The sequence below is a fragment of the Pituophis catenifer genome, unplaced genomic scaffold, assembly GCF_029215685.1.
Source record: "Pituophis catenifer annectens isolate HBS135680 unplaced genomic scaffold, rPitCat1.0.hap2 SCAF_8, whole genome shotgun sequence".
In the NCBI taxonomy this organism is placed as follows: domain Eukaryota; kingdom Metazoa; phylum Chordata; class Lepidosauria; order Squamata; family Colubridae; genus Pituophis; species Pituophis catenifer.
In genome coordinates, this window is record NW_027256888.1 from 244,134 (window position 1) to 259,974 (window position 15,841).

Consider the following 15,841-nt stretch of genomic DNA (forward strand, 5'->3'; position numbering starts at 1 on the left):
CAGCTTGCTTTGGGCCTAGAATAAAACCTTGGTAGAACTTGGGCAGAGCATCTGGGACGGAGGTAAAACCTTTGTCGTCCGTCCGTGGTACAGACCAATTGCTTTCCTCGCATCTCTTGGATATTCCTCAGATATTTCTGTAAAAGTCTGTATAGCCCACCCAGGAGGCTCTCCTGGACAAGCTCCAGCCCAGAGAGTTTGGCTCTGTTGGAGTGTCCCCTTATCGCCTTTGGGTGCAGTTACCCAGAGGGGTGCCAGCCTAACGCCGGGCACCTCCTCCCATCCAAGGTCTGAGCCCCTCATGCCCAGCGACGAGGAGCCGCTGCCGTCGCCGGCTTCTTTCTTTGGATGCCAGGCTGGTTGCCATGGCAACGGAGCAAGGCAGTGCGGCTGCGGCGGTGATGCTGAACCGAACCTTTCCGCTCGGAGGCCGGGAGTGACGGGGGGGGGGGGAGGGGGAGGAGGGCGCCTCGCAAGGCGGCACGTCGCACTCGTAAGCGGCCGGCCCGGAACCCAGGAAGCCCACGAGCGTCGGGGGGGGGGTTCTCAGCAGCTGCTGCCGCCGCTCGCTGGCTTCGCTTCCTGGGAGGAAGAAGCCCCGCAGTCAGCCCCCCAAGCAGGAACGGGCAGAGGCCCAAGCAAAGCGGGGAAGCCCCGCGGAAGCCTCGCCCGTGCCAGGCGGCAAGCGGCCCCCTCCTCCGGCCGAGCGGCTTTCCGCACGGGCTAAGCCCGGGGGCCAGGCCCGCTTCTCCTCGCAGCTTCCGAGCGCGGCCACCTGCGGAAGGAGCCGGAGCCGGGGCCGCTTCTCCGGCTTCGCAGCGGCTGCGGGGAGGGGAGGGGAGGGGAGGCTGGAAGCCCCGCAGCCGCCTCCGCCCGCCCTGCTCTCGTCATCGGGGGGCGAGGCAGCCGCGCCTCTCGCCCGACGGGCCCCCCGCCCTGCAGGCCCCAGCAGCTATAAAGGCGGCGGCGGCGGCGCATCTGCAGCAGCCCTTCCCAAGGACCGCCCGACGGACGGACGCGCGATGGAGGCGGCCGGCCCCACGGAGCAGAGCAAGGTTAGCGCTGGGGGCGTCGCGTGGCGGTTGAGGCAGGCCAAGAGCGCTTTGGGCGACCCGGCAGGGAAAGGGAGGATCGGCCTCTGGCCCGGGCAGCGGGGGGGAGGGGGGGGCTTCGAACTCCCGCGGAGGGACGGGGCGTCGCTTCTCCAGATGCCTTGGGTATAAAGTTGCCACGGCCGCAGCAGCGAGGACTCTGCCCGGCTGCCTCGGCCGGCTGTTTTACGGGGGTCCGTCCGGAGGAGAACCAACGTGTGTGTGCGTGTGAGAGAGAGACAGAGAGGGAGGGGGGGGAAGAGAGAGCGAAGCCTGACTGGTTTGGAGCTCCGGAAGGGTACCGGGAGCAGAGGCGGGCTCTCATCCCAAGTCTTACCAAAGACCCTCAGCAGGTGTCAAGGTCATCTGGAGGTGGGAGGGAACAACCCCCCCCCTCCAAGGTGGGGGCAAGATCCACCCAACCCCACGTCCTTGCAAATGCCAGCACCTACGAAGGGGAAAGGATGGCTTGCAGATTTCCTGCCATTTTGCTGCCTCCCCCCCCCCTTCCATTTGTACTTTTGTGGCTGCAAAGGATACTGGCCTGCAACAGGACCCTCTCTCAGCTGGGGGTGGCAGGCAGAAGGGTTGCAACAGGTTTTTTCTGCTAGGAAATGGCTTCCAGGGCAAGAAAGCCAGAAGCGAAGCGAGCATCAAGCATCTGCCCTTCAGACCACCACAGGATTTCAGAGACAGAAAGTCACGTGGTTTGTGGAAAGGAATTGCAGCTGGAAGCCCAGAGGGGCCACAGCACCACAGCTTGAAGCCTGCGTAGCCCCGTAGCCTACAAAGCCATCCAGCTCATCAGGCCATCTTTGACCCTCAGCGCCTACACAGGAGTTGGTCAAATGGCATCGTCCCATCTCATTGCAGTTGCCTTAAGTCCTTCAGACCTTGGAAGTGCGACATTGTTTGTAGCTTTGTAGCCAGGAGTGCTGTTAGGGTTCATCCTTAGCCCTTCGCCATCAGTTTTTAGGTAACTTACATTCCTATCTTGGGCTGTTGCATGATTTTCTCTGTATTTAAGAGTATTTAAGAGTGATAGCTGGGTGGGGTGCTAAGAAGCCTTAGCTGAACATTTGTTGGAGGTTTAAGATACAACCTCAATCATGAAAGTGGGCACTAAATCCCTTCCCAATGTACATGTCCTTTTTAATCTATTTGTGCAACCATGGAAGAACAGGATATCTACCTCTTTCTGATATCTTTTAGCATCACAAAAATTAAAAAGCGAACCAGGCCAGTAAAATAGTTAAAATGCAAACCAAAATTGGGAAGAGATAGGAAACTGAACACAATTTCACTGGGAGCAAAGATTCCTCTCTGGACCAGGAGAAGACTTGGGATCACCCACAAGTGCTCCAGACAGTTGCTCCTAAAGGGGAGACAGCAATCTGCAGTGAATTTGAAACTCTGGGAGATGAAGAAAGAGGTGACTTGCTCAATTTGCTGCCTTCAAAAGGACACTGGATTTGTAACTTCCTTTTCAAACACTTTTGGAAATTGCTTGGTATTTTGTTTTTAGATTTTAGGACCATAACTTGTTTTTAGAAACAAGTTTTTACAATACTAGTTGAATTTCTTTCAATCTTTAGTGAAATAAGTTTTAAATACAAGTTTAAGGATATTTTTGTGGAATAAAGAGCAAAAGGGTAATTAAAATGTTGATTTTAGAAAGCTGCAAACTGATTAATAGTCCAGATATATTTGAAATTAAAATTTGAAATTAATTATATGATTACTTTCTGTAGAAAAATGCTATTATAAATTCTTTTTAAAAAAAAGACAGGATGGGACTTTGAAGGTTGGACACTAGAGGGAACCAGAAAGAACTAAAAAGTGCAATTAAAGGAGAACAACACTTAACTCTGACTTAATATAGAAGGGAGCAGAAAACTTTAACATTGGATGTACCGACAGATGCTTTTGAACAGGGGACTCGGAAGCTGACTTCAAAAGAGTCTGCCATTATGGACTTTCTTTAAAAGATGTCATGCAAGAGACCCAGGTTTTAGCAAAGAAGACTGACCTGAAAGTGGACTTTAAAATGACATGCCTTAAGAATGATATGGAAAAATCCTACACTGGAGGGGGAGGAATTGGATCCCCTGCAGGCAGCAACCAAATGATTTCCCACCTGCCTTTTCATTTTACTTGTTGCTATGGAAACGTGGACTCTTGGGTGGGTAGAGAGCCCATCTGCTGGGGAAAGGATAACGAGGGGGGCCGTTTTGGGGATGAGGTAGCGTAAGGGGTTTTATCTTAGGATTTATCTGTGGGGCCCAACCTGGGGAAAGGGCCTTGGCCCTTTGGGCATCCGTAGATGTTTGGCAAGAGGCAGAGAGTGAAGCTGGCCTGAAGCCTTTTAGCCACCCTCAGAACAAGATGTTGCCCCGAAGCTGCACTGAATGGGGTGTGGGGGGTTCAGGCCAGGAGCCGAGGAACCCCGCCTGAGGCAGGAAGCCAACGGGACGACCCCAGGCTGCTCCCTCCCCCCAGTCCTAGGAAGAAGCAGGCAAGGCAGACCCTCTGAAGTGTCCGGCCAAGGAAAGTGCAGGGACTGTCCAGGCAGTGGCCAGGGGTTCCGGCTGTCCCCGCCACCTCCAGGGAATGGTGGACAAATGGGCTTTGCCTTCTTAAGAATCCCACGGAGGAGCTGCGATGCTGTTTGCCTTTGTGGGAAACACGAACTGTAACCTTGCTTCTCTTTTCAGAAGAAGATAACCTGTTCGCTTCTCGCTGCTGTGTCTGTGGCAGCGATCGGATCCCTCCAATTCGGGTACAACACGGGAGTCATCAATGCTCCTGAGTCGGTAAGGAGGGGACGGGGGGGCGGGGGGCTTTCCAGGGGTTTTCTGCTCCTGGAGAATTTGCTTGTAGCAGAAAAGATGGGGAGGAATTGGGGTAGAGCCAGAGAAGGGACCGTCCTGGAATTGGCCAGGGTCCCATTGATGGGAACTCGGTGTCTGAGATTAAGGAGAGGGAGGAGAACCCCTAGTTTTGTAAGAGAGTGTAGGGCTCCTCACTGCTGTGTTATTTTTCGGAAAAGGTGACACGGAGCCTCTCGTGCTTTCGTGGAAGCTGAAGGAGCCTCTCCTGGGGAAAGAGACTTGAGGCCAGATGCTGCCATTCCTCAGTTCATCAAGGCCGGCTCAGGGGTGGAGATGCGGGCAGGAGGGAGGCTGCTCTGACATTTCCCTTCCCAGCCCTGAAAGCCAAACTGACTCAACCTCTGGGCTGAGTAACAGGCCAGGCCTCCTGAATGGCCGAGTTTCTCTCCCCAGGGGCCCTTTCTGTGGAAGGGCCGACCTTCCCAGCACCTGCCGCCCACCCGGTGCAGGCCCTGCTGTGGCCAATGGCCTGGCAGCTATTTCTCAACAGCTGGGCTCTCCTCCCTCCGCTCAGCTCGGGAAGGGCCGGCCAGAGAGTGGCTTCTCCCCAGGCAGCCGAGGAGGCCTTGAGACGGGGAAACGGAACCAGTGGTGGGATTCAGCCAGTTGGCACCACTTCGGGAGAACTACCAGTTGTTAACTTCCTGAACAGTTTGGCGAACTGGTTGTTGGAAGAAATCATTAGGGCAGAGAACTGGTTGTTAAATTATTTGATTCCCACCACTGGGCTCCTGTGGGGCTCTTGGGCCAATGGGGCTGTCTCAGCTGACCCTCCCTTGGGGAGGGAGAATGTGCAGGCATTTGGGGAGGGATGGAGTGGTGATACCTCCCCTGCCTAGTGGGAAGAACCAAGGCCAGGAGTCCCCTTCAGATCTCCTCAGGGGCTGCTGGCCTTCCGGGGGTCCTACTTCTTTGGGTTAGGAGGGTCACCTTCCCCTTTGCAGAACTTTGCCAAGTCACCACATTTATGGACAACTTGCATGGCTGAGCATTTTTAATTAGGGTCACTAGCTCCACTTTTTTTGTAAATAACCCCCTTTATTCAGGATCTAAATTAAGGAACAATTTGAGAATGATAAACCCTCTCCCCCCCCCCCATCCCCAAAGGAGATGGATCAGCAGCTTAAGTGGGGAATGGAGAAGATCTTGGGATCTTCACCTTCAGCTGAGATTAAATTGATCTCTGGGATTCTAGGTCTTGGGAAAGACCCCCTGTTAGCCCTGCTAGGTAGTCCAGACAAGAAACACAGCCAGGAGTCCTACGGGAGTTCTATTTTTATTGTAAGGTTGCATTAACAGAACCTCACAAGGCTGACACTATTCGTCCCTTGCTCCCTTTTAAACCTCTGGCCAGCTAGGGAGTTCTGTGGGCTGAGGCAATCTGGCAAGCCACTGTCCCATCTCTGGCTCTCCCTCCTGTCTCCCAAGGACATTCCCAGAAAGGATGACACACCTCCCCAGCCATGTGCCACCCGGTTGGGCTGGACGTCCACGCCCAGCATGGCCAGGCAGGCACCAGCTGTGAAACATCCTTGGCTGGCAGGGGAGGGGGGAGGAGGAGCAGGAGGGGAATTTGCTGAGTCACAGAAGGCTGGAAGGACCAAGGACAGGGGCGTCAGGGGCGATGGCAGAGGCTTAATCTCTCCAGCTCCTTCATCCTGCCAGCCTTTTCAGCTATCAACTTTTGCACTCTGTGGCCAAAATATGGGAAGGAAAATGACTCAGGGAATTCCAAAATAATTTGTCTCTGAATTAGGCCCCTTAATGAAAATGACAAGTATTGAGGAGGAAATGCGTGGGTCTCTCGCTTCGTAAAGATGACTCATGTGCCGCATCCTGCCATCTACGCTCATGGGGAAGGGGGAGACAGGATAACGGCTAGACAGGCTCCTCTCCTCCCCGGCTCACCCGCTGGTCTCTGGGCTGGTCTCCTGCTGCCCCCTGGTGTCAGCGCAGAGGATCCCTCGCTTGGCTGCCCTCTGCAGCTCAGACCTGTCTCTCTCTCTCTCTCTGTGTGTGTGTGTGTGTGTGTGTGTCTGCATTCGTGCACCACCCTGAAAGGAGCAGCTGGATCTAGCCCAGGGTGGGAAGGGAGCTGCTTGTGGTCCAGAGGGGCTTTCCCCCATTTTAACAAAGCCCCAATTCCCTTTTTAGGAAGAAAACCTTTTACGTCCCTCATGTTACAACAATTTAACCCTGTGGGAATATTTAAAGACTTACAAATAATAAAATGTAACTTTTTAGATTTACCAGCCCATGTTTCATGGAATAAACCTGGTGGGTATCGGAGAAGCATTTGATATTCCTGTGATGTCGGATGAAAATACAAGCACACTTGTAACTTGAGAGTGTAAGCAGTTTTTCATGATGATTGAGAAAAAACTGACTTGTATGAGCATTGAAGTTACCCAGCCAGGATCTACTTAAGTTGATGTCCTGTTTTTTCAGATCTTGGATGCCTTTATTGTTGTCTTCTGCTTGCACATATTCATTTCATCCTGGGAACATCTACAGTCTGGTTATCTTTTCTTTGATACCCGTTCTTCTCCAAAAATGATAATTTTGGAGGTTTTTCTCAAAAATGCAGAAAGTATGACTCTGATTTTGTTGTTTTCATTGTTCAGTTTATCCAGAATGAGAAGCCATTAATATAATGGAATGAGGAACACAAAGAGCTGCTTGAAAAAGTGATTCTGCTAGATATTTTGAGAGAGAGAATTTGGTCCCAATTTAGCCAAAAAAATATCCTGAGCGCACTGTTTCAGTCCAAGGATGTGAGGACATTATATTGGCAAGGAATACTGCTATTCAAGTAGATACTACGAAGGACTTGCTTCCTTCTCCCTGCCACCCCCCTTTGCCCCTGATGTTGCATTGCTCTTTGGAGGAGGAGTATGGTGAACTTTGGATGGCCAGCAGCCAAACACCCTCTGGGTCAAGTTGGGTGAATACAATCACAGGCCTGATAATGGGCTTGCTTTTCTGGAAGGCCACACCTTCAGGAGGTCAGCAGGGGGACTCTAGGCTTGGGCAGGAGCTCCTCCTCTGCAGGATCTCTTCAGGGATCTTTCTGACATCTGCCCTGATCAGGGGAACTTGTCAGACCTCCTGGGTTGGTTGTTTTCCTCCTCTCTTGGCCATCGTTGTGATTTGACTGGGCTCATTCTCGACTTCCCCACATTTCGCTCTCTCCTTCTGGTTCAGAAACTCTGAGCTTCCGTTTCTGTCCTTGCAGATCATCAAGGGCTTTTTCAATGACACGTCGCTGGAACGGACGGGAGACTACATCTCAAAGAGCCTCCTGACTGCTCTGTGGTCCCTTTCGGTGGCCATTTTCTCAGTTGGAGGCATGATTGGCTCTTTCTCTGTCGGGTTTCTTGTCAACCGATTTGGCAGGTAGGTGAAGAATGGCATAGGAGGGCCGTGAGAGAGAAAGCGGGGCCCCCAGTCCAAAAGGGACCTTGCGATTAAGCTACCGGGAGGGTTGAGCCCAGGGGTGAAATCCAGCAGGTTCTGACAGGTTCTGGAGAACCGGTAGCAGTAATTTTGAGCAGTTTGGAGGACCAGCAAATGCCACCTCTGGCTGGCCCCAGGGTGGGGTGGGAATGGGGATTTTGCAGTATCCTTCCCCTGCCATGCCCACCAAGCCACACTATGCCCACCAAGCCATGCCCACAGAACCGGTAGTAAAAAAAATGAATTCCACCACTGGTTGAGCCCCGCCACAAGGGAAGCGCCTGTGGTGGCTCCCTCCAAGGGCCATCTCTACAAGACCAGGACTTCAAGCCCCAGGTGCCAATGCCAAGAGTCTCCGGTGGGCACCTCCTTGCCACGAAGGGCAGAGCATGGCTGTCCCAGAGATTGGATGAGGGTGAAGCCCTGAGAAGCAACTGCTGCCTGAATTTGAATGCTATGCTAGAGCCCCAGATCCCTCTCTCTCTCCCTCTCTCTCTCTCTCTCTCTCTCTCTCTCTCTCTCTCTCTCTCTCTCTCTCTCTCTCCTCTGTCCTTCTCTTCAGTTCTTCCTTCAGTTTTCTTTCTCTCTCACACATACATTTCCCCCCTCCCTCTGCAGGCGGAATTCAATGCTGCTGGTGAACGTCCTGCCCATGGTGGCTGGCCTCTTGATGGGCTTCTCCAAGATGGCCCGGGCAGTGGAGATGCTGATCATCGGGCGCTTCATCATCGGGGTCTTTTGTGGCCTCTGCACCGGCTTGGTGCCCGTGTACATCAGTGAAGTCTCCCCGACTGCCTTGCGGGGGGCTTTTGGCACCCTGAACCAGCTGGGCATCGTGGTGGGCATCCTGGTGGCCCAGGTGAGCTAGCCCTCCTCAGGCAGGCAGGCAGGCAGGCAGGCAGGCAGGCAGATCGCGGCCTTTGCCTTTCTGGGGAAGAGATGGATGCTCCAGAGGAGAGAATTCCTCAGCTGAATCAGCGCCATGGGATCTGGGGTGGGGGGGGGGGGTGGGGAACTTCCCCACGGACCTTCTGGGTCTGCTCTGAACTGAGAAAGGCCAGGGACCCCTTGAACATCAGCAGCCTCAAGGAAGAAGGTCTCCAGAGGCTCAGAGGAAATCTTGCCCGGCTGACTTGCTCCCTCCTCGCATTTCAGTCTTTGGGGATGGGGCCTGACCCTTGGGCCTCTCTTTTCTTGCCCCCCCCCCAGATCTTTGGCCTGGATGTCATCCTGGGGACGGAAGAACTCTGGCCGGTCTTGCTGGGGTTCACCGTCATCCCAGCCGTCCTGCAGCTGGTGACCCTCCCCTTCTGTCCCGAGAGCCCCCGATTCCTGCTGATCAACAAGATGGAGGAAGAGAAGGCCATCAAAGGTACTCATTCTGCAGCCGCCCTGCAGAGCAACGCAGAGGCACGCCTGTTTTAGCAAAACCTCTTGCCAGGCAGGTGCTAATCCCAAAAGCATTTTGGCAGTAAATTAAAGGATTGGTAAAAACGAAGATTTTGGTAAAACAATCCCTGCTAAGAAGAGGGTTCCTGGGAAGGGCACGGCAGACTTCAAAACCCGGCTGTCCTTTCCTCCTTGTTGACAGAAGGGCAACTGAGTCTTCACAGGCGCTCCGTCCAGATCTCGGATGGCTCGTGACAGGAGGTCTCTCTGTGGATCTCCGCCTTTCTTGCTCCCCTCTTCTGAACCGGCAGACACAATTCTTTGTTTGTTCTGCGGATCAGGTTCTGGCAAGCTGGAACGTTGCACAGCACAAAAGTCCATGTGTGCACAGAAGCCTCTCCTACCCAGCCAAGAAAGTTGGACTATTAGCCGTCAGTCATCTCCAGTGCTGGTGAAGGGGGCTTCTGTTTGTCTCTTTGCTGCCTTACCTGGGCAGGATGAGTAGCTCTGTCAAGAAGAATCCTTTCTAGAAATAAATTGGGCACAAAGCTGATTGGAGCTCTCCAAAGTGAGGCGGCCACATGTCTGACTCGGCCCGTGTCCTTTTCCCCTCAGTGCTCCAGAGCCTGCGTGGCATCCAGGATGTGTCCAGTGACATCCAGGAGATGAAAGAGGAAAGCGCCAAGATGTCCCAGGAGAAGAAAGTCACCATCCCAGAACTCTTCCTCTCCCCCAGCTACCGCCAGGCCATCCTCATCGCCATTGCCTTGCAACTCTCGCAGCAGCTCTCGGGCATTAACGCGGTGGGTCCCCCGAGGGCCGGTCATCTCCATGTGGGGACAGAGGGAACCACGTCTCTGGCGGGAGACCGGAGGAGCCTTCTGGGAAGGGAGGGGAGCTGGGTCCGCATGAAGGCAGGAGAGCAGCCATAAGAGGGACACCCAAAAGGCCAGGATGCCCATTGCAACCATTCATTTGAAGCCACTCCTTTGCTGCATGGATCAAAAGGGGCAGGGGGTCAGTGGCGCAGTGACATTGTGGGTTTTGGGGCCTTCCTGTGCTGCCCCTGGCACTTTGGTTTGGCTTTGTGTTGGTTTCTGGTTTCAAAGAAATTGCGCTCACCGAGGTGCAAGAGAGTCCTCCCTTCCTCACCTGTCCTCCTAGCAGGTGCTGTGCTCAGAGCTGAAGTTGTCCTCCCTGTTCTAAGTGCCGCCGTCCACTCTCCTCCTGCCTCTAGGTGTTCTACTATTCCACTGGGATCTTCGAAGATGCCGGAGTGAAGCAGCCAGTTTACGCCACCATCGGGGCCGGCGTGGTCAATACCGTCTTTACTGTAGTGTCGGTACGTGGTGACAGAGGATGGGATCACCCTGCATTTGGGGGGGGGGGGTCTGAGGTGAAAGACCCTCCTGGAAATCTGGAGGCACTTGCAGGAAAAAACATCAGGGGCAGCTTTGGGGGTTGGTGGAGAGCCATGATGTGAAAAGAAAAATGGAGCTTAAATCACTCAAGTGTGACCGACGTGTTGACTTGGGATGGGCTGAAGGATGGATAGTCCACATTCTGGTGCCTATCAGAAGGCCACTGAAGGCACATGTGTGTGTTGCCTTTAAAATGTGGTACCACACTGGACCTCTCTGCTGAGGGGATTCCAGAGAGTGCAGTAAAATAAGTCGGCAGTCACAGCAACAGGATCCAATTGGCCATTTCATGGAGAGGTTTTTGAACACTGTCTGGTATCTGTCCCTATGGTGGCAGAGAGATCTGCTGCCCACTGCAATCCTCTGTGTCCTCTTCTCATTCTGCAGCTCTTCCTTGTGGAGCGGGCAGGGCGTCGGACCCTCCACCTGGTTGGCTTAATGGGCATGGCTGTCTGCGCAGCCGTCATGACCGTCTCCTTGGCGCTGAAGGTAGGCAGCAGCATTTCTGGCTCACGGCAGCCCCCTTAAGATTTGGACTGAAGTTAACGCATCTGGAGAAACAGAACGTCAGTTTCATGTCTGGAGCTGCATCTCTCAGGGGTTTTACGTCCCCCCTCCCCCCACCGCCAGGCATAAAACCACTAATTAAGTTTTCTCAGAGTCACAGGTTGTACAATCTAGCCTAGAAATAAGATAATCAAGGCCACTTTGTACGGCTGCCTTTTAGAGATAAGAGACTCCCTTCTACATGGTTCATAGAAGAACAGAAAGTCCTTGAGATGTCTTCCTCCCAAGCGGTTTAGGAGTGCAGGAATCAAAATCAAGGTCATGAATTATACACACACAGACGCATGCACGCACACACACTCCCATATATCCCAATGTTTAAGTGGCCAACTAGATTGAACCAAAACAGAGTGCCACCAAATCGATGTAAGTGTTTTGGAAAGATAGAAAGTGTAGAAGGTTTGAGATATTTCTCCAGGTACTTCTCCAGTTTTAGCCTCTCTCTGACTAAAATATTTTGCTGGCCAAACAAGGCCAGAAATAAGAATGAACCGTGGGAGATGTTCATCTCTGATCTCCAAAGAAATCTGGAGAGATTGTGCAGTCTCTGCTTGCACCCTCTGACCCAAGATAGCTTCCTGGTTGATTGATTCCCAGGTGAGCAGATGCTAAAAGTTGGGATCAACCAATGTCTCCCTGGGATTACAAGAGCTTCACTCTACATTTCTGTTTTTGCAGAAAATTGTGACTTGGATGAGCTACGTCAGTATTTTTGGCACTTTTGCCTTTGTGGCTTTTTTTGAAATTGGACCTGGACCGATCCCGTGGTTCATTGTGTCTGAACTCTTCAGCCAGGGCCCTCGTCCTGCAGCCGTGGCCGTGGCTGGTTTCTGCAACTGGGCCTCCAACTTCTTGGTGGGCATGCTCTTTCCCTATGCGGTGGTAAGGACTCTTAAGTTGAACCTTCTTTGTTGGATCTGGCCATCAAAAATGTCTCCACAGGTGGGAAATAGGAGAAGGAAAGGGCAAGCACTGAAAGGGGGCAAGAACTGCCGGTTGCTGTTGTCAGAACGGCTGTTGTGAGGGAGAAGTTGGAGGGTGGGCTGCACCCTTTTTCTTAAAAAACAAACAAACATTGTTCATTGCTCAGTTGAAGCCCAGGAGAAGAGGGGTGGCATAAATATTAACTTGAGCAAAGTTCCTGCTTCTGCTCCTCATGAAGAACCAAGCCACAGAAGGTCCTTATCCTTGTGACTCCTGCTCCTGGAATGACCTTTGGTGACTCTGAGGATGAGGCGTTTCTTCTTGTGGCATGCCATCAGTCTAGCCTGGCTGTGTCATAGGGTAGGATAGGTTTCAGTTTGGTGGTGGTGGTGGGGGAAATGGGCTGTTGAATAAAGGACTTGACTGGGCCCTGACGCTTGTTCCTTGCAGACCAGAGCTACTGTATGTTTGAACTTCCATTGTCTTAGAGCAAAGATAACATTTTCCTTATCTTCCTTGCAGAAATTATGTGGGCCTTATGTTTTCCTGATCTTCGTTGCCTTCCTTATTTTCTTCTTCATCTTCACCATCTTCAAAGTCCCTGAGACAAAAGGCAGGACTTTTGAAGAGATCTCCAGTGGGTTTGAGAGGCCAGCCGTGAATGGGCTCGCTCCAGCAACTGGCAACAAGAGCTCAATGGTGGAATTAACTAGCATTCAGTCTAAGGAAGATGCCTAACCCCCCCCCCCCGCCCCATCCTTGCTTGCCTCTGAAAGGAGCTCTCCCTTTGTACCCGTTGCTGTTTCTTCATGTCCCCTGTGACTTCCGGCTCTTGCCATGGCTTCAGTGCTCCACTAGGACAAGAGAAAGGGGGCCGTTTGTCCCGCCGTGCTTCTTCCTGCCACGTACCTCTGGAGGACTGAGGAATGGCTCCGAGCTCCTTGAATGCTTGTTACGTTATGTGGAGGCTAAACCGTTTTTGTGGTTGGTCATTCATGTCTTTGAGGCCAGTTCCTTGTCTGTCCGTGAGTTAACCATCCTTTCCTCCTGATGTTTTGCAGTGTTTTCTACAGGGTGAAGTGCAGAACACTGGAATTTACTTTAAAAAAAAGGGAAAGAGACACTTTGTTCCACTTTGTCAAATGGGGGATTTCTTCTGTGTTTGGGAAATTAAGATCAGAACTACTTTTTTATTTACTAGACTTAATTTATTTCTTGTATCACTTTGCTTGGAAATATTTATTTTTATGCAACACTCCTCTGAGTATAAGATCAGGAAAGAAACATAAAATGACTTTTTTTCTTTAAAACAAACAAACAAAAAAACTCAGTGATGGGTGGTGGGATCCCAAAGAGACCAAGGTCAGGTGATGAGCCTGGAGTGCACCAGGGGACCCCCCCCCCAACTGATAATGCTGAGAAGCAGCCCCTTGCGGTTGCTTGAAAGGGGGAGGAAGTTAAAGGCATCGCGTGGGGAAGACAAGCGGAGACAGTCTGCTTAGGACCTGCTCTTCTCCCTGGGGGGAACCCATGGGTTGGGTGGGGAGCCTTGGGGTTTGCGCCCCTTCCATAAGCGCTTCCTTCTGCTGGTCATGGGTGCCAGGGAGTGAGCTGCCCCTGGCCCTCTCTCCCAGGAGGACTTGCCTGGGGCATCTAGGGGGCTCCTGGATGGGGGCTGAGGGATGGCAGAGGCCATGGCTGGGCTCCCTTCTGGGACCTCAGAGGGCATCTTAAAGGGGCAAAGCTTTAATGGTGCAGCTGCAGCTGCCATCTTGACTTTTTTGCCCCCCCCCGAGACATCCCTGGAGTAGTCATTTGTCTTATAAAGAAGGCAATACAGAGTATTTGTAATTCCCCAGATGCTTTTGACCTACCAATTCTGGTGACTGATTTAATTTCCTTCTTTATGATACGATTACATGAAAAAAAAATCAGATGTTATTTGCTTAAGTGTATTTTTGCAATCTTTTGTTGTTAGATGAATCAAAAGTGAAATTTTGAGGATGAAGAATAGGCAGCTAAGACTTCAGATGAAGGAATTTAAGAGACCAAAGCTACTAAATAAAAGAAGAAAACTATAGTTTTTTTCCCCTGATCTATTTATTTATTGGAAAGAATGTAAATAGTTACGGTCTAGCTTTACGGTATATATTTATATAATGCAGAGAGACTTTGCTGGTCGCTCTTTCTATGGCCAGGGGACAGAGTCTGGACTTGGGAGCTCCCAGGGGTGCAAACGTCCCTCCATGGAGTGAACGGACCCTTCTTGCCCCCCCCCAAAAAGACCCTGCTGGGACGCTTCTTCTCCAGGACGGTCACGGAAGTCCTGGCCAGAAAAGGGCCCGTCGCCTCCAGCGAAATCTCTCCCTGCTTGGAGGGGGAGGTTGGGCAGCTGCCTGGCTGTGAGAGTGAGGCCGCTAGAGGGATACTGCGCAAAAGCTGTGATCTTCCTGGGTGTGTCTGGGTGTGGTTTAATTTGAAGCTGGCAAAAGGGAGAGATGGGCAGGGGACCATGGTTTCTGGAGTGCGGCTTGGCTACCCGTCTAAACTTGGAATAGTTTGCATTCTCAACCGTCCTCCGCCCCGATCTTCCTTCAAAAATCTGTACCTCATCTCCATCCTGCCTTGTTTCTCTGATTTTTAAAAAATCCTTATTTAGCCCATTGAAGGCTCTTCTTTCAACTGAGACAATATGGGAGTGCAAAGTATTCCGCATTTGAAGTATGTAAGTTTTGTCTTCTTGTGTGGTGAAGATTTCCAGAGTTTTATAAATGTTATTGTGAATGTGTCATTTTTTACAAAATAAAAAGAAAAAGAAAAGAAAGAAACTTTTGGTTGCATATGGACCTCTCTATCTGTCTTTATTGATCCAAATCTAACTCTTTCCCTCTCTCCTACATTTGTAACCAACATAAAATGTGTCCAGGTTAATATGGCCCCACTCAGGGTAGGGGGGCCTTCGCCAGAGCCCCCCACTCCCTGAAACTCTCTGCCTTTCCTTCCATTAGTACCTGCAAAGGGCACCGGATCCATCCCCGCCTTCTTTTCCCCTGGTCTGTTCCAGTTGTCCCAACAGCCCCAGCTGGCAGGATGAAGGTCAACAAAGAGGAGAAAGAGAACGAGGCCATGGCTTTGCATGCTTTAGAAAGGAAAAGGGGACTGGGAGATTCATGGTTTCCTAACTGCCACCTAGCCAACACAACACAACACGGGGGAATATGTCGTAATGCATGTCAGCCGATACCTATGGAACCATGCAAATCCACGTGAGAGAGAATTACAGAGGTGGTTTTCCTTGGAAAAGGAGGATTGGAACCATTTGGTTTTTATTCTGGTTCTCCACAAAGACCTTTAGCTTCTCTGGAGCTTTGAAGAAATTGGGGTGGAAAAGGAACATTGTTGATTATGGTAAAATGCACACTAAGGAGGGATTTGGTGGCTTTTGGTCCTCCAAATCCTGAGATCCAATGAGAACGGTCCTTGTAAACAGACCATTGTTGGTCTCATCTAACACCGGATTGGCCTTCCATACAGGACTGGCTCGTTTCCGACCGCTTGTCTCTGCTTGCGTTCGTGTGGTCTTTTTATTCCTAAATTGGCCTCTTAAAACGTTTTCTCTTGTGGGAAAGAGCAGGGTGTTCGTCCCCCTGAACTTCTGAGAGTTAATTATATGGAGGTTTCTGGCCTTGCATTTGGGCAGCTGCATCATGGAGCCTTCCCTTTACACAGTAATCTGTCATTCTTCCTTTAGAACAATCTCTCCCCAAATGACAAGATCACACGGTCTTTATTAAAAAAAGAAACTTTTGAAAAAAAAGTTAAAATAAAACCCTGCACTTGTGTCAATTAGCGTGTTTTACCTCCCCAGATGTTTGTTTAGAAGCAAAGAGTCATTGGGCATTTCCCTCTCCCCCAAAACCCATGGGAGAAAAGACTGGGGAGGGGGCTCCGTGTTCGCATCTTTCTCTGGATCTGGGCAGTCAGTTGGCGGTTTCCAGGCCCCCCTTCCCCAAATGAGACCCACTGCTCCACACCAAGGACGGACTATGTTCACCAACCGGGCTCGTGCCTTTTCGACAAATGTTACCTCCATCTTTCAACT

At 51.5% G+C, this 15,841-nt stretch overlaps 1 protein-coding gene across 1 annotated transcript; it reads left to right on the forward strand.

The window, feature by feature from the left end:
• The first annotated feature begins 1,022 nt into the window (after positions 1-1,022).
• On the forward strand, positions 1,023-14,579 carry LOC139320688 (solute carrier family 2, facilitated glucose transporter member 3-like). The gene is made up of 10 exons (XM_070949123.1): positions 1,023-1,055; positions 3,806-3,904; positions 7,218-7,378; positions 8,057-8,297; positions 8,648-8,810; positions 9,443-9,630; positions 10,065-10,169; positions 10,636-10,737; positions 11,494-11,697; positions 12,262-14,579. Exons 1-10 carry the CDS (start codon positions 1,023-1,025, stop codon positions 12,475-12,477), a joined length of 1,512 nt encoding a protein of 503 aa, XP_070805224.1. The 3' UTR covers positions 12,478-14,579.
• Positions 14,580-15,841: the final 1,262 nt, after the last annotated feature.

Coding starts and splice junctions, on each gene's coding strand:
- LOC139320688 (XM_070949123.1), top strand. CDS start 1,023: ATGGAGGCGGCCGGCCCCACGGAGCAGAGCAAG. Junction 3,905..7,217: donor TCATCAATGCTCCTGAGTCG/GTAAGGAGGGGA, acceptor CTGTCCTTGCAG/ATCATCAAGGGCTTTTTCAA. Junction 10,738..11,493: donor CCGTCTCCTTGGCGCTGAAG/GTAGGCAGCAGC, acceptor CTGTTTTTGCAG/AAAATTGTGACTTGGATGAG.